Source organism: Panthera tigris, chromosome B1 (assembly GCF_018350195.1).
Source record: "Panthera tigris isolate Pti1 chromosome B1, P.tigris_Pti1_mat1.1, whole genome shotgun sequence".
Taxonomy (NCBI): domain Eukaryota; kingdom Metazoa; phylum Chordata; class Mammalia; order Carnivora; family Felidae; genus Panthera; species Panthera tigris.
The window spans coordinates 144,593,567-144,618,773 of NC_056663.1; the positions used below are offsets into that span (position 1 = coordinate 144,593,567).

Genomic DNA, 25,207 nt, shown 5'->3' on the forward strand with positions numbered 1-25,207 from the left:
CCAACACTCAGCCATTGCTCATTTGGCCATTGGTTGATGAGACCCTCCTGCAGAGGGGCGGAACAGGTCAAAGCTGCAGTCCTTCACAAGGGGCCAGGGAAAACAGCCACATCTGAGACAAAACTCGGGAGAGAGGTACTGCCTGGGGCCTGGTCACGGAGAGTGAAAAAGCATGGAGTGGACAAAAGATGAAGACAGACAACGGGTGCACAATTGCTGATCTGGGAGAACAGACTGGGTAGCTGGGTGGCACCATTTTCCCCACTCCCGCGCATGCGCGTACGCACCTATGAGCAGAGCAACAATCCACCCCAGGAGGCTAGCAACACCGTCTAGTGGAGAGCAGAGCCATTACACTGAGCCCTGCCCAACTGGGCCAACTTGGCTCTTCAGGAACACAAGTCTCACCGCTGGCTTAGTTTATGGACTATAAAGTGCTACATAGACTGACTTCTAGGGGAAAACCAAGTAATTTCAGTCCTACTTCAATCTGTTAGCAGGTCCATCTATTCAATTTTCTTTCTTTCTTTTTTTCTCTTTTACACTTCTTTTCATTTTCTTGAATACAGAAAGAGAAAAAATTCATTTTTATTTTCAATTTTTATTAAAAATATTTTTCCTTAATTTTTATTACTATATTTTTTACTTTTGTGTAAATTTTTTCAAATTCTATTTTACTTCCATCATTTTATTTTAGTCTACTTCAGTGTAGTCACTCTTTCAAATTTTCAAACAATTTCCTTTTTTTCTTTCTGTTTCTCTTTTCTCTTTTTCATTTCTCTTCTTTTTCTCAAAGGCAGAAAGAGAAAAACTTAATTTTTACTTTCAATTTCTATTAAAAATATTTTTCTTTAATTTTTTTACTATATTTTTTGCTTTTATGTAATTTTTTTTCAAATTCTACTTTACTTCCGTCATTTTATTTTAGTCTACTACAGTGTATTCACTTTTTTAGATTTTCAAACGATTTCCTTTTTTCTTTTTTCTCTTTTTTGTTTCTTTTCTTTTTCTTGAATACAGAAAAAGAAAAAAATTATTATCTATTTTTAATTTTTATTAAAAATATTTTCTTTAATTGTTTTCTACTATATTCTTTACTTTTATGTATATTTTTTCAAATTCTATTTTACTCCCATCATCTCATTTCAGTCTGCTTCAATGTATTCTTTTTCAAATTCTCAAACGATTTCCTTTTTTTTCTCCCCCCCCTTTTTTTTCTCTACCTGTCAAACCACTTTCAACACCCAGACCAAAACACACCTAAGGTCTAGCATCATTTATTTGATGTGTGTGTGTGTGTGTGTGTGTTTGATTTTTTAATTTTAATATTTTTTAATTTTAATATTTTTTAATTTCAATTTTTCTACCTCATTATTTCATTTTCTCCCTTCAAAATGACAAAATGAAGGAATTCACCCCAAAAGAAAGAACATGAAGAAACGACAACCAGGGATTTAACCAACACAGATACAAGCAAGATGTCTGCACCAGAATTTAGAATCACAATAATAAGAATACTAGCTGGAGTTGAAAATAGATTAGAATCCCTTTCTGCAGAGATAAAAGAAGTAAAAAATAGCCAGAACGAAATTAAAAATGCTATAACTGAGCTGCAATCACGGATGGATGCAGCGGCGGCAAGGATGGACGAGGCAGAACAGAGAATCAGCAATATAGAGGACAAACTTATAGAGAATACAGAAGCAGAAAAAAAAAGAGGGAGATTAAGGCAAAAGAGCACGATTTAAGAATTAGGGAAATGAGTGACTCATTAAAAAGGAACAACATCAGAATCATAACGGTCCCAGAAGAGGAAGAGAGAGAAATAGGAGTAGAAGGGTTATGTGAGCAAATCAGAGAGGAAAACTTTCCTAACCTGGGGAAAGACACAGACATCAAAATCCAGGAAGCACAGAGGACTCCCATTAGATTCAACAAAAACCGACCATCAACAAGACATATCATAGTCAAATTCACAAAATACTTAGGCAAGGAGAGAATCATGAAAGCAGCACAGGAAAAAAAGTCCCTAACCTACAAGGGAAGACAGATCAGGTTTGCAGCAGACCTATCCACAGAAACTTGGCAGGCCAGAAAGGAGTGGCAGGATATATTCAATGTGCTGAATCAGAAAAATATGCAGCCAAGAATTCTTTAGCCAGCAAGGCTGTCATTCAAAATAGAAGGAGAGATCAAAAGTTTCCCAGACAAACAAAAATTAAAGGAGTTTGTCACCACTAACCCAGCCCTGCAAGAAATTTTAATGGGGACTCTCTGAGGGGGGAAAATATGAAAAAAAAAAAAAAAAAAAAAAAATATATATATATATATATATATATATATATATATATATCAAAAGCAACAAAGATTAGAAAGGACCAGAGAACACCAGCAGAAACTCCAACTCTACAAGCATGATAATGGCAATAAATTCATATCTTTCAGTATTCATTCTAAACGTCATTGGACTCAATGCTCCCATCAAAAGACCTAGGGTAACAGAATGGATAAGAAAACAAGGTCCATCTATATGCTGTTTACAGGAGACCCACTTTAGACCTAAAGACACCTTCAGATTGAAAATAAGGGGATGAAGAACCATCTATCATGCTAATGGTCAACAAAAGAAAGCCAGAGTAGCCACACTTATATCAGACAATCTAGACTTTAAAATAAAGACTGTATCAAGAGATGCAGAAGGGCATTATATCAGAATCAAGGGGTCTATCCACCAAGAAGACCTAACAATTGTAAACATTTATGAGCCAAATTTGGGGTACCCAAATATATAAATCAATTAATCACAAACATAAAGAAACTCATCGATAGTAATACCATAATAGTAGGAGACTTCAACACCCCACTCACAGCAATGGACAGATCATCTAATCAAAAAATCAACAAGGAAACAATGGCTTTGAATGACACACTGGACCAGATGGACTTAACAGATATATTTAGAACATTTCATCCTAAAGCAGCAGAATATACATTCTTCTCCAGTGCACATGGAACATTCTCCAGAATAGACCATATACTGGGACACAAATCAGCCCTAAGTAAATACAAAAAGATCGAGATCATACCATGCATATTTTCTGACCACAATGCTTTGAAACTCAAAATCAACCACAAGAAAAAATTTGGAAAGGTAACAAATACTTGAAGACTGAAGAACATCCTACTAAAGAATGAATGCGCTAACCAAGAAGTTAAAGAGGAAATTAAAAAGTATATGGAAGTCAATGAAAATGATAACACCACAACCCAAAACCTCTGGGATGCGGCAAAGGTGGTCATAAGAGGAAAGTATATAGCAATCCAGGCCTTCCTAAAAAAGGAAGAAAGATCTCAGATACACAACCTAAACTTATGCCTAAAGGAGCTGGAAAGAGAACAGCAAATTAAACCCAAAACCAGCAGAAGACAGGAAATAATAAAGATTAGAGCAGAAATTAATGCTATCAACACCAAAAAAACAGTAGAACAGATCAATGAAACCAGAAGCTGGTTTGAAAAGAATTAACAAAATTGATAAACCACTAGCCAGTTTTATCAAAAAGAAAAAGGAAAGGACCCAAATAAATAATATCAAGAATAAAAGAGGAGAGATCACAACCAACACAGCAGAAATAAAAACAATAATAAGAGAATATTATGAGCAATTATATGCCAATAAAATGGACAATCTGGAAGAAATGGACAAATTCCTAGAAACATATACCTACCAAGACTGCAACAGGAAGAAATAGAAAATTTGGACAGCCCCAAAACCAATAAGGAAATCAAATTAGTAATAAAAAATCTGCCAAAAAACAAGAGTCCAGGGCTAGATGGCTTTCCAGGGGAATTCTACCAAACATTTAAGGAAAAATTGACACCTATTCTCTTGAAACTGTTCCAAAAATAGAAATGGAAGGAAAACTCTCAAACTTTTTCTATGAAGCCAACATTACCATGATTCCAAAACCAGACAGAGACCCCACTAAAAAGGAGAACTAGAGACCAATTTCCCTGATGAACATGGATGCAAAAATCCTCAACAAGATATTAGCCAACTGGCTCCAACAATACATTAAAAAAATTATTCACTACGACCAAGTGGGATTTACACCTGGGATGCAGGGCTGGTTCAATATCCACAAAACAACTAATGTGATTCATCACATCACTGAAAGAAAGGACAAGAACCATAAGACCCTCTCAACAGATTCAGAGAAAGCATTTGACAAAATACAGCATCCTTTCTTGATAAAAACCCTCAAGAAACTAGGGATAGAAGGAGCATACCTCGAGATCATAAAAGCCATATATGAATGACCCAACGCTAAAATCATCCTCAATGGGGAAAAACTGACAGCTTTCCCCCTAAGCTCAGGAACAAGACAGGGATGTCCACTCTCACCACTGTTATTCAACATAGTATTGGAAGTCTTAACCTCTTCAATCAGACAACACAAAGAAATAAAAGGCATCCAAATAGGCCAGGAGGAGATCAAACTTCCACTCTTCACAGATGACATGATAGTCTATATGGAAAACCAAAAATATGCCACCAAAAAACTGCTAGAATTGATTCATGAATTCAGCAAAGTTGTAGGATATAAAATCAATGCACAGAAATCGGTTGCATTCCCATACTCCAAAAATGAAGTGACAGAAAGAGAAGTCAAGGAATCGATCCCATTTACAGTTGCACAAAAAACCATAAAATACCTAGGAATAAATCTAACCAAGTAGGTGAAAAATCTTTACACTGAAACTATAGAAAGCTTATGAAAGAAATTGAAGAAGACACAAAAAAAATGGAAAAAGATTCCATGCTCCTGGATAGGAAGAACAAATATTGTTAAAATGTCGATACTACCGAAAGCAATCTACATATTCAATGCAATCCCTACCAAAATAACACCAGCATTCTTTACAGAGCTAGAACAAATAATCCTAAAATTTGTATGGAACCAGAAAAGACCCCAAATAGCCAAAGCAATCTTGAAAAAGAAAACCAAAGCAGAAGGCATAACAATCCCAGACTTCAAGCTATACTACAAAGCTGTAATCATCAAGACAGTATGGTACTGGCACGAGAACAGACACTCAGATCAATGGAACAGTAGAGAACCCAGAAATGGACCCACAAACATATGGCCAACTAATCTTTGACAAAGCAGTAAAGAATATCCAGTGGAATAAAGACAGTCTCTTCAGCAAGTGCTGCTGGGAAAACTGGACAGCGACATGCAGAAGAATGAACCTGGACCACTTTCTTACACCATATACAAAAATAAACTCAAAGTGGACGAAGGACCTCAATGCAAGACAGGAAGCCATCAAAATGCTTGAGGAGAAAGCAGGCAAAAATCTTTTGGATCTTGGCCGCAGCAACTTCTTACTCAACACGTCTCCGGAGGCAAGGGAAACAAAAGCAAAAATGAACTACTGGGACCTCATCAAAATAAAAAGCTTCTGCATAGCAAAGGAAACAATCAGCAAAACTAAAAGGCAACCAACAGAATGGGAGGAGATATTTGCAAATGACATATCAGATAAAGGGTTAGTATCCAAAATCTATAAAGAACTTATCAACCTCAACACCCAAAAGACAAATAATCCAGTGAAGAAATAGGCCAAAGACATGAATAGACACTTCTCCAAAGAAGACATCCAGATGGCCAACCAACACATGAAAAAATGCTCAACGTCACTCATCATCAGGGAAATACAAATCAAAACCACAATGAGATACCACCTTACACCTGTCAGAATGGCTAACATTAACAACTCAGGCAACAACAGATGTTGGTGAGGATGCGGAGAAAGAGGATGTCTTTTGCATTGTTGGTGGGAATGCAAGCTGGTGCAGCCACTCTGGAAAACAGTATGGAGGCTCCTCAAAAAACTAAAAATAGAACTACCCTACGACCCAGCAATTGCACTGACATTTATCCAAGGGATACAGGTGTGCTGTTTCGAAGGGACACATGCACCCCCATGTTTATAGCAGCACTATCAACAATAGCCAAAGTATGGAAAGAGCCCAAATGTCCATTGATGGGTGAATGGATAAAGAAGATGTGGCATATAGATATACCATGGAGTATTACGTGGCAATCAAAAAGAATGAAATCTTGCCATTTGCAACTATGTGGATGGAACTGGAGGGTATTATGCTAAGTGAAATTAGTCAGTCAGAGAAAGACACAAATCATAGGATTTCAGTCATATGAGGACTTTAAGAGAAAAAACAGATGAACATAAGGGAAGGGAAACAAAAATAATATAAAAACAGGGAGGGGGACAAAACAGAAGAGACTCATAAATATGGAGAACAAACTGAGGGTTACTGGAGGGGTTGTTGGAAGGGGGTGGGCTAAAATGGTTAAGGGGCACTAAGGAATCTACTCCTGAAATCATTGTTGCACTATATGCTAACTAATTTGGATGTAAATTTAAAAAAATAAAAAATAAAATTAAAAAAAAAAAACCTAAAAAAAAAAAAAGAGTCAGATGCTTAACAAACTGAGCCACCCAGGTGCCCCAAGAGAGCACTTTATATATTCTGTATATTCATAAGTTAACAGATATATGCTTTGCAAATATTTTCATCTGGTCTATGGCCTATCTTTTCATTCCTTTAACAGAACACAAGTTTTACATTTTGATAAAGTCTAATTTATTAAGTTCTTGTTTCATATCTGTAAGTAGTCCAATTTTTCAGCACCCAGAATCATACCTTCCTGTGTTACTTTGTTTTCCCACCTTGTCAAAACTCACATATTGATAGAGGTCTGGACTTTGAATTTCTTTGCTTGATCTGATGATTCCAATAATATACTGCCTTGTTTATTGCAGCTTTATAATTAAGTCTTTTTTTAAATTGTTTTTATTAAGGTATAATTGACCTCTAACATTATATTAGTTTCAGGCGTACAACATGATTTGATATTTGTATATATTACAAAATGATCACCACAACAAATCTAATTAAATCTATCACTATACAGTTACATTTTTTTTCTTGTGATGAGGACTTTGTTTTTGAGAAGGAAAGAGAGAGAGACATTTGGGGAGGGGAAGGTGGAGACAGAGAAAGAATCTTAAGCAGGTTCCACTCCCAGCACAGAGCCCAACACAGGGTTGGATCTCATGACCCGAGCTGAAATCAAGAGTCAGACACTTAACCAACTGAGTCACCCAGGTACCCCGAGATGAAAAGTTTAAGATATACTCTCTTAGTGACTTTCAAATAAGCAATATAGTATTATTAATTTTAGTACATGTTGTACATTATATCCCCATGACTTACTTATTTTATAACTGGAAGTTTGTACCTTTTGATTTTAAGATTTTTGATTAATCTTCAAATTGGGTGGTGTTAATCTTCCAACTATGTTGCTCATTTTCAAAGTTATTTCAACCATTTTTTTATTTTTTTAAAATTTACATCAAAGTTAGCTACATTATAGTGCAATAATGATTTCAGGAATAGACTCCTCAGTGCCCCTTACCCATTTAGCCCATCCGCCACCCACAACTCCTCCAGCAACCCTGTTTGTTCTCTATATTTAAGAGTCTCTTCTGTTTTGTCCCCCTCCCTGTTTTTATATTCTTTTTGCTTCCTTTCCCTTCTGTTCATCTGTTTTGTCTCTTAAATTCCACATGAGTGAAGTCATGATATTTGTTTTTCTGTGACTAATTTCGTGTTCTGACTATTCTAAGTATTTTGCATATCCATATAAATTTGCCCATCAGTTTGTCAACTGCTACAAAAAAGCATGATGGGATTTTAATTGGGACTGCCATGAATCTACAAATCAATGTAAAGATGACTACATCTTAACAACATTTAGTCTCCCAATACATGGACGTTGTATATTGATACACTTATTTAGCTTTTATTTAATTTATTTTAGGAATGTTCTGCAGTATTCGATGTATAGATTTTTCACATCTCTTGTCAAATTTATGCCTAAAGATTTCATTTTTGGATGTTATCTTAGTGTTTTTATTTCAATACCTGATTTTTGATGCTAATAAATGACAATTGCATTTTGCATATTAATCTTGTATCCTCCAATCTTGCTAAAAATCACATCACTATTAGTTTTCTTTTTCTAGATTCCATTGGATTTTATACATAGACAGTCATATTATCTGCTTTTTATTTTCTTTCTCTTGCCTTATGGTGCTGCTTAGACTCTCCGATACAATGTTAAATAGACATGGTAGGAGTGGACATCCTTGACATCTTCCTGATCGTAGGAGGTAAATGCTCAGTTTTTCATGATCAACTCTGATGACTGTAAATTTTTCAGATGTGCCCCTTATCACCTTCAGGATATTCCCTTTACTATTAGTTATATGACAGCTTTTTATCAGGAATCAATGATAGTCTTATCAACTATTTTATCTGTATATAATGAGTTAATCATATGGTTTTTCATATTTAGTTTGTTAACGTGATTAAATACATCGTTCGATTTTCTAATGTGAAAGCAATGTTGCATTCCTCGAATAAAACCCTTTATTTCATGATGAATGATCCCTTTTCTATATTGTTGGATTTTGTTAGATTTTGATCATATCTTTTACATTGATGTTCATGAAAGATACCAGTCTATGGTTTTCCTTCTTTGTAATGTCTTTTGTAATGCCTGGTTTTTGATATCGGGGTAATGGTGGCCTCATATGAGTTCAGGAGTACTCCTTCCTTTTTAGCATTTTTTGTTTCCTCAAATATTTGGTAGAATTCACCAGCAAAGCCATCTGAACATGGAACTTTATTTGTGGAATGGATTTTAAGTACAAAATCAATTTTTTAATAGAATTCTTCACATTATCTACTTCTTGAATGGGCCTTGGTAGTATGTGTCTTTCAAGAAAGTAATTTATTTCATCAAACTTGTCACATGACTTGCCATAAAGTTGTTCAAAATATTCCCTTTTATTTATCCTTTTAACAGCCTTAGAGTCTATAGTGATGTGACCTCTCATTCCTGATACTGGTAATTTGTATCTTTTTTTTTTTTTTTTTTTTTGCCTTGATCAAACTAGCTTGTGTTTCATTTATTTTCCTCATCATTTCTGTTTTCTATTTTCTTTCTTGTCCTTCCTTTGTCTTTAACTTGCTCTTTTTTCTAGTACGTTAAGGTGGAAACTGAGATTATTGCTTTGGCACCTTTCGTCTTTTCTAAGATAGGTATATAGTGCTATATATTTCCCCCAACTACTATTTAGCAGCATAGCATAAATTTTGATATGCTGTGTCTTCGTAAAAAGTTAAAAAATGTTCTAACTTCCCTTCGATTTTCTTATCTGATGCATGTGTTACTTAGAAGTGTGTTATTTAGTTTCTAAATATTTGGGAACGTTCCAGATATTTTTCTGTTAGTGATTTTTAATTTAATTCCACTGTGGTCAAGGAAAACACTTTAGGCAACATGAATCCTTTATATTTGAGATTTGTTTTATGACCTAGAATACGCTATTTTTTTGGTAAATTGTCTACGTAAACTTGAAAAAAAGGTGTGTATTCTGTTGTTTGCTGGGATAGTGTTTTACAAATGTCAATTAGGTCAAATTGGATGATACTCTACTTCAAATCTCTATCCTCACTGATTTCCTGTCTATTTGTTCTTTCAATTATTGACAGAGAGGTATTAAAATGTATGATGATAATTTTGGATTTGTCTATTTTTCTTGTAATTCTATTAGTTTTTATTGAAGGTTTCTTTTTAGGTATATAAGTGATTAAGACATTTCGTTTTTTAAGTTTACTTATTTTCAGAGAGAGAAAAACAGAGAGAGAGAGAGAGAGAGAGAGAGAGAGAGAGAGACCATGAGCAGGGGATGGGCAGAGAGAGAGGGAGAGAGAGAATCCCAAGCAGGCTCCCCACTGTTGGCACAGAGCCCAACATGGGGCTTGATCCCAAGAACCATAAGATCACCACGTGAACTGAAATCAAGAGTCGGCCACTTAACCAACTGAGCCACCCAGGCACCCCAAGACTGTTATTTCCTTTTGACAAACAGATCCCTTTATTACTGGGGAATGACCTTCTTTATCCCTGGTAATATTCATTGCTCCGAAATATACTTTGCCTGATATTGACAAAATCACTCCAACTTTCTTTTAATTAGTGTTAGCATGGCATATCTTTTCCATTGTTTTGCTTGTAACTTCTCTGTGTCTTTATACTTGAAGTGTGTTTTTTGTATGCAGCATACAGTTGGCTCTTTTATCCAATCTGACAACCTCTGACATTTTATTGGGTTATTTACAACATTATGTCATTAAACTTATCATCTTGCTATGTGTTTTCATTGTTGTCTTTGCCCCTTTATTCTTCCTTCCTTTGGAATAATTGAATATTTTTAGTGATTCCATTTTATCTCCTTGTTTTATTAGCTATAACTATTGCATTTTTTAGTGGTTGCTTGTGGTTCTATAGTATATACCTTGAATTTATCTCAATCTACCCTCAAGTGATATATCACTTCCCATATAAGAATCTAACATTAATACCATTTCTTCTCTCCCAATGTTTGTGTTATTGTTGTAGATTTTACTTATATATGTTACAAATCACATATTCCATGGTTTTTGTTTTTGATTAAACATCAATTATATTCTAAGATGATTTGAATGATAAGAAAAATATCATCGATATTTACTCATGTAGCTACCATTTCCAGGGCTCTTTATTCCTTTGGATAGATACATATTTTCATCTGGTATCATTTCCTACTGTCTGAAGGACTTCCTTTAATATTTTTTGGTAGTATGTGTCTGCTGGTGATTGTTTTCAGCTCTTTCTGGGTTCTCCCCTCCCTAAATTTCTGAAAAAATACTTTGTTTTGCCTTTGTTTTAAAAGATATTGTTACTGAGGATAGAATTCATGATTGACAGGTTTTCTTTTAATACTTTAAAGACCAAGCTATTCCCTTGTCTTCTAGTTTACATTGTTTCCAGCAAGAAATTTGCTTCCTTCTTTGTGTTCCTCTCTATGTAATGTGATTTTTCTCTCTCTTGTTACTTTTGATACCTTTTCTATCACACTGGTTTTGAACAATTTGATTATGGTGTTCTCTGGTATAGTTTTCTTCCTATTGCATACGTTTAGACTTTGTTGAGCTTCTTAGATGTATAGGTTTATAGTTGTCATCAAATTTGTGCATATGTATGTGTGTGTTTTATTCTGAAATCTGAGTCACTTATGAAAGGATAGTTAATTCTTATTCATGTAAAGCTCCATAAGAATCCCACTTCCCAGGGCACCGGTGTGGCTCAGTCAGCTAAGCATCTGACTCTTGGTTTCAGCTCAGGTCATAATCTCGCATCAGGATCTACGCTGACAGCACAGAAATTCCTTAGGATTCTCTCTCTCCCCATCTCTCTCTCTGCCCCTCCCCCACTAGCACTGTCTCTGTCTCCCCCAAATAAATAAATAAACTTAAAAAAAAAGAATCCTACTTCCCTCCCTCCTATAATTTAAAATCATCTGTAACATCTAGCTTCCATAATAACTGCAATAAAAAAAAAAGGAGGGGCGGTGTAGCACAATAGCTTTTAACCATCTCAGTCAAGAAATGGCTCACAAAAGTCACTTCCCCTCACAATCCAGCTGAAGGTAGTCACATGGCCCCAACGTAACTGCTCTGAAAAGCTGGGAAATGATGGGAGCGTGTAGATATTGGAGAACTTTTCCTGCCACAGAAAAGGCGACTCTGAAATAGAGAATAACAGAATTAAAATAATTTCAGAGGATGTGGGTTGGGAAGGGTTCTCTGAGGCAGTGTGGCATTTAAGCTAAGACCTGACAGTTGGAAAGAAGTCAGCTCTGGTATGTGTGACAGATAATCAATATAGTTAAGAGGTCAGAGGCTAAAGCCATATTCCATTAATAAAATATTCCATGCAGAATTGTTCTGAACACTCAAACACAGAACTGGGCTTTCTTCTCCCTAGAGAAAGAGGGAAAATGTTATAACAAAGGTCAAGTCAAAATTTGGAAATCATTTAGAAATAAACAGAATAAAGGGTTCTACAACCATGAAGAAGTCTAGGGTGATGAAAATTTCCCACTCTGGTCAAGAACACAAAAAATACAATAATAAGTATTCTGCATACATACATTGCATAACCTCTTAAGAAAAGCAATTATGGCAAAGACTTTTTTTCTCCAAATGAGGAATTAAGATTTAGGAAATACATATATCTATATGCTAATTAATTAGGTCAATCTCCCCATTTTGATGCCTACTAATTATTAGAAAAGTTGATCTTTGCTAAATCTACACACTAGACTTTAACTCTTCTTACTCATTCCCTCCAGATTCAATCCTTTATTCCAATATTTTATTCTAATATCTCTTTTTAATCCCCTTCCATAAACCGGAAGATGTTGATATTCAAAGATGTCACATTCAATAGCTGAAAAATGATTTTAGAAAATGATGGATAAGATGGAATAAGTCTTCTCCTTCTACCTAATCATTTTGTTTTAGAAATAAATGAAAAGTGGACTTTAGAAAGCAAGAAAACACGAGATGAGCAAACATCTCCCTTGGTATGTGCCTTGAAATCTCCATTGTAGGACAGTGATGGCAGCTGAAAGGACAACATCATTGCTTCTGCCGGCATTGTTCTGCTACTTACTACCTCCCTGATCACATAAGTTACTCAGTTCTTTTACTATCCTTCACTACAAACCACAGATTGAAAGGCATAGCACCTACCGGTAAGAGTTGTTGTAAGCATTATACAAGTTACCATATATAAAGCACTTTATAATTTCTCTTTTCTTGCTTTAGTTAGAAAAAATTGCTTCCGAATTTTTAAAGATCACTATTATACCTTTTTTTTAACACTATAGGCTGATACATACTCTACAAATGACATAACTTTTAATATAATATCGCTTTAATAGATATAACTCAATAAAAGCTAAGAGCAAATAATACATGACTAGGAGAAAAAATACATAGAACGTGAATAGCAGACATCTTTCTGGCTTGACAAAATGACCACTTATTGATACTAATAGACTCTGATCACAGTCAGGATGGGAGTAGGGAAGCATTGCATGTGATTGTTTTTATTTCTCTGTGGTTTGAGGGTCAACTACAGGAAAAAACAGCCAGGCTGCGTGACTATGGACACACGGTTATATCCTGAAGACTTCCAATCCTGACCCAAGTTGCAGAGCTCCTGAACATAAACAGAGGTTTAGCTTGAAACAAACTTATTACCATCAAATAGGGAAGAATTCTATCCCATTTCTTTGGTTTTTATCTAAGTGAGAGGCATGGAAACTATTTGTACATTCCGATTCATCCCATGCAAACTTGTCCTGCAACATCAGAATTATAATTCTAATTCAGAATTTCTTTTACTCAAGATATTTCCCTAATTGTGAATAATAATCCCCAATTTGTAATCATGAGACAACTTGGAATCCAAATTATTAACCAAATGATATAAAATGCAAGGCATGATCAACTCGAATCACCTCATTTTTCTCATTTACTCATTGTTTCACTGGTTCTTTCTAACAATTTTATTAAGACCGGGACAGGAGACATTATCTCAACCTACTTCCACATAGCCAACCTACTGCCATGACACAAAGAGTTCCATTTCTTCTGTAAAACATGAAAGCTGATGCTCAGAGCTCACAGAACAAATCAGAAAGTAGTTTAACTATGCCTGCCCCTACCAGTTGACCTTCATGATAATCAAGTCTTTCCCAATCTGTTTTTGCTAGTTCTTTCACAGTAAATAATGTAATGTAATTAAAACAGTATAAACATGACAACAGAGTGTGAGAAGAAAACAGCTGTTATTTCTATAAAAACTAAATTGAATGTTCTGGAAAGGCTCTTGAGAACTAAAATGAATTAGTAAGGATTTAGATATGAACAGGACAATCATGAAGATTGGGAGATTTTTTTTAAACATTTATTTACTTATTTTAAGAGAGAGCTCATACATGCACATAGGTTGGGGGAGGCGATGGGCAGAGAGAGGGAGGGGGAATTCCAAGCAGGCTCCACTCTGTCAGCACGAAGCCTGATGTGGGGCTTGATCCCACAAACAGTGAGATCATGATCTGAGCCGAAATCAAGAGTCAAGGGCTTAACCAACTGAGCCACCCAGGCACCCTGGGAGCTATTTTAAAAAGCAGTAAGAATTTTCACTGAGATAGTTTCACCTCAAACTGAAAATCAGAGGCAATGATTCATAGGTATTATTAATACCAGAAGATGATTCAAAATTCCAATCAGTAAGTTCCAAAGATCTGTGGACCCACATCAAAAGACTGATGAATAACCGAGTATTTAAATGATTTATGTTATAAAACAATATTTAAGGTAAATATGCATTATTCTATAATTTTCTACTTTAACCAATTGTTTTCTATTCATCAACACACCATATGTCCCAGTATAACGTAGGTTAAGTAATATAGACGAGTCTTCTCATATGTAAAATAAAGAAAACAATTCCTACTCATAAGGCTGCTTTGAGGAGTAGATAAAATTATCTGTATCAAGGAATACTTGCCACATAGTATGATACATTACTCACTAGCTACCACCAATATGCTGGTGAGGGTAACACGATGGTTAAAAGTAATGGCACGAGGAACCAGTCTTCCTTCCATCCCAGCTCAATTACTTATCAACCCGGTGACCTTAAGGGCAGTTACTTAAGCTTTCTGTGCCTCAAATCTTAACACCAGTGAAATGTCCATAATAAGAGCTCCGACTACCCAGGATTAGTATCAGGATTCAATGAAGTAATAAATGTAAAGTTCCTGAGACATAATAAATAAATGTTTAATGTAATAAATTTTAGCCATTATTATTTTGCATATTATTGGCTTTTCGGCAACATAGAGAATTGTTCTTTCTTAGAGCATCAAGATATTTGTTATTACCACAGTCCCTTTGGTTCTGTGCTTCTCACTCTCTAGAAGGAACACAGGACGCAAGCAATTTTACTACAGACAGACCAACAGTGCCATCTAGTGGCAATTTTCTAATAAATTCGCCAACAGAGAAAGGTTGCCCAAAACAGGTAAAAATCTCTACAGATATGAATTTAATTTTTTTAATTTGTTTATTTTTGAGAGAGAGAGAGAGAGAGACAGATAAAGGTTGTGAGTGCAGGTTAAGGGCAGAAAGAGAGGGGGACAGAGAATTCCAAGCTGGCTCCGCTTTGATAGCAGAGTGGGGTTCGAACTCCTGAACCGTGGTATCATGACCTGAGCAGAAGTCGGATGCTCAACTGACTGAGATGCCCAGGCGCCCCTGCATTTAATTTTTAAAACAAACTAAATGTAATGTTTTAGATTTGTAAATTTGGAAATTTGTGATGTGTTTTTTAATAATTATTTGAATTCAGTACAACTACAGCCGGGAGAAATTTTTTAAAAACTACAAACCACAAGAAGAGTGCTTGGCAATTATGGTACAAAGAAGACTGGTTTTTTTTTGTTTTGTTTTGTTTTTGTTTTTTTTTAATATGAGCCAAACAATTGGGCTTAAACCCACTGCCAATTTTTTTTGTACAGATTTGCAATGCTAATAAATCCGTATGAGAATTAGAAACGTGAATTTTTGGTACAATTTAAATAGCACGAAAGTTATATACCAAGGAATTAAGTTATATTGTTGGATAAAGTATAATCAATACCATACAAGGATCTCATGCAATAGCACCATTCACTTTTTACTTTCTGCAAGTCAAAACTTATAGAAGAACTCAAAACTACTGTAATCTAAGGGCGCCTGGGTGGCTCAGTCAGTTAAGCATCTGACACCGGCTCAGGTCATGATCTCATGGTTCGTGGGTTCGAGCCCCGCGACAGGTTCTATGCTGACAGCTCAGAGCCTGGAGCCTGCTTTAGATTCTGTGTCTCCCTCTTTCTCTGCTCCTCCCCCACTCACACTCTGTCTCTCTCTCTCAAAAACAAATAAACATTAAAAAAATTAAAAAAAAAAACCCTTCTGTAATCTATACTATATGGCAGTCCTCACTTCACTCAGTTGAAATACACATGAATTTCAGAGCCACAATTTACTTAAATAGCACCAATCGTCCAATAGCACAGTTCAAAGTTCAGTTATCATGGTAAATTAACTGTGAGTAATTATGTAAGAACTGCTGGCCCTCTGGTTCACAAATCACCGTGTAAATAAAGATGAGCATCATGTTCCCTGAGCAACACGTTTGACACTTCTTTAAAAGTCCGTTGATGATTGATCACTGCACATTTGTTATTCAGGTCAAACATCAACAGCAAATCATACTTCCTCCTGGTCTCCCGGTGGTCAACTCACAAGACATTTCACAAAAGTAGATAATCAACAGAGGGAATTAACCTGTAAAGGTGACAGGGCAGCAAAAAAAAAAAAAAAAAAAAATGTGGTGACACTGGAAGTGAAATGAGATGTGAACAGAAGGTCTGAAAATGGCAACAGCAAAGCAAAAATAACAGAAACCTGTGCCCCCAGGAAGGGAAGAGTTATGATTAAGTGCTCCGGTAGGACACTGATTGAATGGAAATGGGTTGTGCACGAATGAGGTGACCCTGGAATGTTGTCTCTGGGCCCTTCGGAGCAATGTGGATATGCAGTCACAGAAGTTCTAATGAAGGTGGACTGTCTCCGTACATGAAGAAGGTTCTTATGACAAAACGATGACAACATCCCAGAGGAAGTGGCACCAGCATAAACCATCCCATAAAAGAAACTCTCAGACAGATTTCAGAACCGTGAAAAAACTACGAACCATAAGAAGACTGCTTGGCAAATGATTACAAAGGACGAAATGGAAACTGATCCAAACTTAGAGAGGAACATGCAGTTGAATTCACCAAGGCCCAGGAAAGACGCTTGCTCCATATTGTAAGTTACATGATGAGAAGGCAAGCTCCCGTGCAAGCTCCTCTGAACAAGTTTTTTGCAAAGAAATAACACTTTAATTCTCGATGTTTCTAATGTTTTAAATTATAGTGTGCTGAACAAATACTAGCTTCCCTCTTTTTTTGTGTTCCATTTCCCTATATGTTTATGAACCACAGAGAGAGAGTTTTTAATGTTTTGGGAGAACATTTTAAAGGTCAGAGAACGAGGGGCGCCTGGGTGGCTCAGTCAGTTAAGTGTCCAACTTCGGCTGAGGTCATGATCTCACGGTTCATGAGTTTGAGCCCCACATCCAGTTCTGTGCTGACAGCTCATCCTGGAGCCTGCTTCGGATTCTGTGTCTCCCTCTCTCTCTGCCCTTCTTCCCACTCACGCTCTGCCTCTCTGTGTCTCTCAAAAATGAATAAACATTAAAAAAATTTTGTTTAAGGGGCGCCTGGGTCGCTCAGTCGGTTAAGCGTCCGACTTCATCTCAGGTCATGACCTCACAGTTCGTGAGTTCGAGCCCCGCGTCGGGCTCTATGCTGACAGTTCAAAGCCTGGAGCCTGCTTCAGATTCTGTGTCTCCCTCCTTCACTACCCCTCCCCCACTCTCTCTCTCTCTCTCTCTTTCAAAAATAAGTAAACATTAAAAAATATTTTTTTAATTTTTGTTTAAAAAAATAAAAAAATAAAGCTCAGAGAATGACTGTTGTTTTTCCCATTGGGTTTTTAAGGTTGCTTTGCCTGGTTTCAGCGTGCACAGTCATTGTCACGGTCTTGGGGCTATTGTACAAAGTAAGGACTACGTGTAATTTTTGCCTACATTTTTCCCTTACAAGTTTCAGTCATTGCAAGCAGAAGTCATCCAGGCTTTGCCAACAATTACCTGCTAGTGTGAGAGCTAGTCCCTTCGTGAACGTATTTCCTAAACTACTTGCAGTGTCGTGATAGAATGTTGAAAGACGCCCTTTTTCCTCACCAAAGCAGACATATACAAGAGCCTTAGGTACCTGGTAGTGGTAACTGAACCAATATACCACTGACTCGTGGGTCCATATTCAATTGATCAGTTATATCCAAAAGTTCTTCCTGAGAAACATCCTTTGGTTTTAGAATGATCTCACTACGGATCCCTGGAAGAACAACAAACACAGAGAGAGTCATTTGACCAGCAAAGATGTGGTTTTTCAACAATGGTGTCTTACACGGTGCGTAAAAGGTTTCCTCTGCGCCTTGCCTCATTGGAAGGAAAGGACCTTCTACAAAGATGATGTTCAAACCACCACTAAAAGGGATGTCTCAAAGAGTACAGATGTTTTCTCATGATTCACACGCAATTTTTGGCCCAGTATCGTATTGCATTTATTTGTGATAAGCTACTGTTAGGGGATGTGAATCTAGTAAATATGTTAATACTCCTCACCACCATTATTAGGCCAAGTTCAGCAGAGCGAACTGGCCAGGTTTATTATCTGATTAAAGCAAGTATAATAAAAATAGGCCTTTTTTAAAAAAAAATTGAAATACAGCTGACACACAATGTTACACCAGTCTCGGGTATACAACATGGTGATTCGACAAGTATGTTCATTTAGCTAGCTAGGCTAATCACAAGTGTAGCTACAACGGTCACCATACAATGCTATTACAATATCACTGACTACATTCCCTATGCTATACCTAAAAATGGGCCCTTTAATGTTTATTTCATTTTGAGAGAGCGCCAGTGGGGAGGGGCAGACAGAGGGGGACAGAGGATCTGGAGTGGGCTCTGTGCTGACAGGCTGACGGCACAGAGCCCGATGTGGGCCTCGAATTCACAAACTGCGAGATCATGACCTGAGCCAAAGTCAGACACTCAACCGACCGAGCCACCAAGGCACCCCTAAACATGGGCTCTTTAAATGTGCAGTGTTCCTCTGACATATCAGCATAGGATCTGAAATCACATCAAATTAATTCAGTAAGAAAGCTGGAGAAAAACATTAAGAAATGAATATAAACTTGGGTAACTCATCTCTAATAGTAATGGTAATAATGATAAATGTTATTCAAATGGCACTTATTTGGCAATTCTCATGGATAATTACTGCACTTTGAAGGAACACAAGAAGACACGACTTAGTAACAAGAACAACTAAAACGCATCCCCACCTACGGCGGACGCAGCTCTGATCTTCTTCCTGACGTACGTGTGGCTTGCTGGGTTATCACCCACTAAAATGATACTGAGGTGAGGTCTTCTGTTCCCAAGGGAAATCCATGATTCCACACCTCTCTGTATTTCTTTCTGGATTTGTTTGGCCATTTCAGTTCCTGAGATAATGATGGCATCATGTCTGTGGAAAACAAAGAATAAATATAGCACTAAAAAGACAGTAAGGAACATTCAACCGCATAATCTTAAATTACAAGAGTGAACAACACATCTGTGATTCTCCAAGTGAGCAACCTTAAATCAACCCCCAGAAAAGCAGAAAGAAATACATATATTGAAAAGGCTTTCTTGCTCTCCGTGATCTCAAACTTCAAAGTGGTGAATTAATGTTGCTCTTACTGTGTGTTTGTTTTTTTAAGGTACCTGATAAAGTGTAAGATGGTTCTTTCTTCCTGCTCCCCCTGTCCTTTCACTATTGAAAGGCCTGGCGGAAGCAGATCGGTATGTAGCACATGATTATTACACAAAACCCCAAATGCAGGTCAATGAATATCGTGAAGAATGGAAAAGGAGGCAGGGGAAAAAGCAGAAGAGAAAAAAGAGAAAAGGAAACCTTACAGCACCTGAATTCTTTCTAGTACCTGTACACTTTTTATTTTCTAACGAGAGCAGGCAACATGAATATCAACCAACACACACAAAAAAATGCAAATTTGCTGCCCCTTTCAAATAAGTCAACTGTCCTTTATAAGAGGACATATATATACAGGGGGAGGGGGGCAGGGGGACAATGAACTAGATCAAGAATACTCCTTTTCAATCGGGCACCAGTGGTCCAAAGCGTCTATCCAAGTTTGCACCATTTTGACGTGAACATTGTTCTATTAAGAAGTGATGCTGCAATGTGATCTATGGATACATACACCAAAGTTGCCTGGGAAGCTTGCTCAAGTTGCAGATTCCCCAACCCATGATTGAGAACACCCTGGAAATCTGCATGTCTGACAAGTTCCCACAGGTATTCATGTGCACGACCATGTTCGAAAACTACCTGCTCAATTCAATACAAAAGTATATTTTAAAAATAATCATTACCATAGGTAAACAATTAATTGAGCAAGTAAACAGACTAGAGAATACAATTACAACCAGACTTTATAGCTGTAAGTAAACTCAACTTTTGATTCTGACTTGTCTACGTTTCACCAAAAACTTGATAGCTTTCAAGACAAGGAAAATCATGGCAAATTTATTGATCAGTCTTGCTCCACTGTCCTAATTTTATAATAGCTGTATTGAAGTATAACTGACAGGGACGCCTGGGTGGCTCAGTCAGTTAGGCATATGACTCTTGGTTACGCTCACGTCATGATCTCATGGTTCATGGGTTCGAGCCCTGCATTGGCTCTGCACGAGCAGCGTGGAGGCTACTTGGGATTCTCTCTCTCTCTCTCTCTCTCTCTCTCTCTCTCTCTCTGCCCTTTCCCTGCTCTCTCTCCCTCTCAAAATAAATAAATATATTTTAAAAATAATAAAGAAGTATAACTGACATAAAATATATTGTACATATTTAAAGTGTGCAATTTGATGTTGTAATATATGTATATACCTAGGAAACTATCACCATGATCAAGCAAATTAAACCCCTGTAAGAATTCTGGTACTCTTTTTTAAATCTCACCATTCCCCCTGTCCTGGCCATGTCCCTCCTTAATCAACAGGCAACCACTGGTCTGCTTCTTGTCACTATATCTTAGTTTGTATCATCACAAATTTTGTACAAATGGAATCATGCACAACATACTCTTTTTTATCCAGCTACTCTCACTCAGCATAATTAAGATTCATTCATGTTGTTGCATGTATCCATAGTTCATTTCTTTTTATTGTTGAGTAGTTTTCCATTGTATGGATATACCAAAATTTGTTTATCCATCCAATTATTGATGGATATTTGGGTTGTTTACAGCTTTTACTCATGGCAAATAAAGCTGTTATAGACATTCATGCATAAGTCATTGTATGCACAATGAGCAAATACTTAGGAGTAGAATGGCTGGGTCATACAGCAGGTATATCCAAGTCCTTTATCAGAAAAGTGATTTGAAATATTTTCTCCTACTTTGTGCTTTGCCTTTTCATTCTCTTAACTGTGTCTTTGGAAGATCAGCTCTCAATTTTGATGCATTTCCATCAATTTTCCTTTTCCTTTTATGGTGAGGCATATAAGAAATCTTTGCCTAACTTAAGGTCACAAAGGTTTTCTTCAACGTTTCCTTCTAGTTTTATGTGTTCAGGTTATACATTTAGTTCTGTGATTTAGTTTTACTCTTAGTTTGATGGAACTTTATTTATATCAGGATATTGTCAAAGTTTTTTTAATGTGTGTGTATAGAGATAATCATATGACCACATGATTTTTTTTTTGGGGGGGGTTTTAGTCTGTTAATATGATGAATTATATTGATTGATTTTCAAATGTTAAGCCAATCTTGCATTCCTGGGATAAGCCTCACTTGGTCACGATGTGCTTATCCTTTCCAGATATTCAGGATTTTATCTAAAATTTTGTTAACTTTTTTGCTTCTATGTGCATGAGAGGTATTTATTTATAGTTTTCTTTTCTTGTAACGTCTTTGTATGATTTTGGTATCAGGGTGATGCTGCCTTTATAAAATGAGTTAGGATATATCCCGTCCTCTTCAAATTTCCAGAAGAGTTTCTGCAGAATTGGTATTATTTCTTCCTTAAATGTTTGGTAAATTTCACCCATGAAGCCATCTGGTCCTGGAGCTTTTATTCTGTTAAAGTTTAAGATCAAGTTTAAATGAAGTTAAGAAAACATACTTACTTCTGAGTTTAAATGTGATCTTTCAAGATTAGGTAACAAACTTTTTTCACTATTTACTATGAACTTCTAGTGCTCATTTTTTATTAATTCATTTAAGTGATCTTTTAATTCTAAGAGAACGAGGAACTCTTCTATTATAAAATACTAAAGGCTGCAGTAATCCCAGAATGACTCATTTCTAAGAGTCATAAAAATAATAAGTCAATAAATAAATCAATAAATACTTTCCATAAATTAAACTGTGTCAACATATTCACTTAGGGTAAAATACCTAAGCTTATCTGCTGATACACTAGAATTCACTCTTGTAACAAAGAACATGCATTTGTATTTTAAATTACAAAATCACCTGAGCCCTATGTTACATTTTATAGTATATGAATAGAAACTGCTGCTGCTGACATGTTTTATTAGTTGATTCTCTGTTACAACGATTTGTCCATAGGTTACCGTGAAACTGGCAATCACTGAACATAATCCACGATAATTATGGCTTAGATATTACAAAGCTGTGTGACTCTGAGAGTGTCAGAGTTGACCGTGGCATAAATGGACTCATGACTTCCAAAGACAGATAATCCATATACAGATTAAACTTGACTGCACCATGTTGGGGTCTGAGAGAAGACAGGGCTTACTTTACAGCACAGATGTGCTAAGTGAGTTTGCTAACTATAGCTGACATGTTATAGCCTGGTCTAGTTGGTATTTATGGGTAAATACTCAGAAGACTGCCACCCAATTATAAAAGGAACTTTGAGGATTTTTCGGTAGCAGCTGGCTCCGCCTATTGGTTCCCTCAATCCCTGCAGAGCCTGGGCAAGCCTGGATTTGTGGGAGATATGATATAAGGATAAATGAGGCAACCTGGAATTAGTGGAGACTCAAAGGAAGGATGCCCCTATCAGCCTATATGCTGGAAGAACTGGCAAACACACACATTATCTAGCTCAGTGCAAAAACAAATGAGACTTTTCAGCACGCATACTGTTGAAACATGATAAATATCAATAATAGTGTGAATTTCAGCCATAGAAGCCCACAGCTCCTAAGAGTTTCCCTGGCTCAAGTCAATCTCTGCCATCTATCATCTGTACCTCAGCCAGAGTGATTTTCCAAATCTAATCATGCCACTTCCTTGGTTAAAACGCCTCACTTACAAGCCCAATGTTTATTGACTTAATAAATACACACTGAAAACCTTATATCTGCCAGGCACTATTCTAGACACTGGAAATATAAATAACAGTGTACAAAAAAAACTGCCCACTTTTATGGGAACTACAATCCAGTTGAAGAAGACATAATAAGCAAATTTTTTTAAAAGGCGAATATTTATATCACGTGTGAAAAACAGAGGGAAAGGGCATATCTGAGGGCCAGAGCTGTCATATTATACAGATGGGTTAAGGTGTCTCTTAATTCTGATTAATCAGGTGATATTTCATCATAAATGAAGGAAATGGGTGGCTCAGTCGGTTAAAGTGACCAACTCTTGGTTCCAGCTCAGGTCATGATCTCACAGTTTGTCAGTTCGAGCCCCACATCTGGCTCTGCACTGACAGTGTGAAGCCTGCTTGGGATTCTCTCTCTCTCCCTCTCTCTCTCTGCTCCTCCTGCTCTCTTTTTCTCTCAAAATAAATAAACTTAAATTTAAAAAAAAATGAAGGTGAGCCAGAAGTGGCCGTAGCAGGGATAGAAACCGCAGCGGGGGCAATCACCGCGCCTGCTGTCAACCCGGGTATAAAGCATCACCAGGAGCCCACCCAATGAGGATGCCTCCTCCATTCACAGGGGGCTTTAGGGAGCCCTGAGGGGCAAAGCGGCAGGGACACCTCTCTTCAGATGCTGCCAGAGGGCATGGGAATGGAGCTCAGAGGCTGCGAGGAGTGCCTGCTGGAGGAGAGCAGATTTTTCTTTTAAGTACTCTGTACACCCATTGTGGGGCCTGAACCCACAACCCTGAGATCAAGAATCACATGCTCGGGGGTAGGAGTTAAGATGGTGGAGAAGTAGGGGGACCAGGATTTCCCTCGTCCCTCAAAAACAGCTGTATTGAGGTTAGAACACTGGGAACACCCTGGAAGTCAATCTGCGGAGTGGCAGAAGGATCTCCACAGGTGGAGGGAGACAGCTTGGCAGAACAGAAGTGCATGTACGTGAAATGGGTGAGATAAAATAGCACAGGCACGGAGGAGGGGAACCCCTCTGCGGAGAGGCAAAAGGGAGAGCAAGAGAAGCTGTGGACTGCGGTCTAGTGTCAGGACAAGAGGAAACCCTCTCCGGACCGGGCACTGGGGAACGAGAAATACAGTGCATTTCTCCTTTGCAAACTTGTGACAAATGCTGACTTTCTAGGAGTGAAGCCGCTGCCGTGTGTGAACGCCTGGGGAGCAGGGAGCTGGCCCCAGGGTGCGGTAGCGATCTCAGGGGCACACTGGGAGAGGGCAGTCCCCTCCCTTGAGTACTGTGGGAAGAGGGTTTATTGCCCCCCACCCCCAAGGACAAAAGACCCTGCAGGAGCCAGCCAGAGATGGAGTGGCGCTACCCCAGGATCGGTCCACGCAGAGCGGGATCCAAGACTTCAGGTTTTGAATCCCGGCCGAGCACCTAGGCGGCGGGGGAGACTGGAACAGGACAGGCTGACTGCCCAGGCTACTCTATGAGGGCTGCCTGGGCAGCGTGCTTTGAGACACCCATCTGGGGAGGAGAGATTGGGGTGCCCCCATCTATCGCCACCCCGCCAACACAGTGGGGCTTCAGGGAACAGGACAGCGGCCCCCAGTGGAAGCGGGATGTGCTTACACCAAACCCCACCCCTCCGAGCCTGGCAACTGCTTATCTACCAGACTGAGACTGACACTGAGTAACCCAGATGGCCTCTCTGCCCGCCCCCCCCCCCCCCCCCCCCACCAGCACAGTCACGGGTCCCGGCAGGTCCCAGGCACCAACAGACAACTGTTTTGTGTTTTTGCCTGTTAGTCTCTCTTTTCTTTTTCTCTATCTCGTTTCTTTCCTTCTCTTCTTTTTTCACTTCTTTTTCTTTCTACCTTTTTTCTTGTTTTCCCTTTGGAATCAGGCTCATAGTCTCTGATTTGATTTTTGGTCAATTCTTATTATATATATTTTTTTTCCGCTCTGTATCTGTTTTATTTTTTTTGTTGTTGTTTGTTTAATCAGGCATTTTTACTCTATTCTTTTTACACCTTTTCTGTATCTCCTTCTTTATTTTCCTTTCACTCTCTCTGGATTAAGCCTTATAGTTTCTTTGATTCTTTGCTTG

General features: G+C 37.6%; 1 protein-coding gene across 2 annotated transcripts in view; it reads right to left on the minus strand.

Moving 5' to 3' along the window:
• The window catches only part of MTHFD2L (methylenetetrahydrofolate dehydrogenase (NADP+ dependent) 2 like), a 145,433-nt gene that overhangs the window by 108,607 nt on the left and 11,619 nt on the right, over positions 1–25,207 (minus strand). Inside the window, exons 2-3 of one of the 2 annotated variants that reach the window (XM_042984385.1) lie at positions 19,070–19,254; positions 17,926–18,048 (exon numbers count right to left, since the gene is read on the minus strand). In XM_042984385.1, the coding sequence (XP_042840319.1) occupies positions 17,926–18,048; positions 19,070–19,254 (308 nt within the window). Of the gene's footprint in view, positions 1–17,925; positions 18,049–19,069; positions 19,255–25,207 lie in introns of those variants that run through there. The other variant, XM_042984382.1, reaches the window with a different exon arrangement.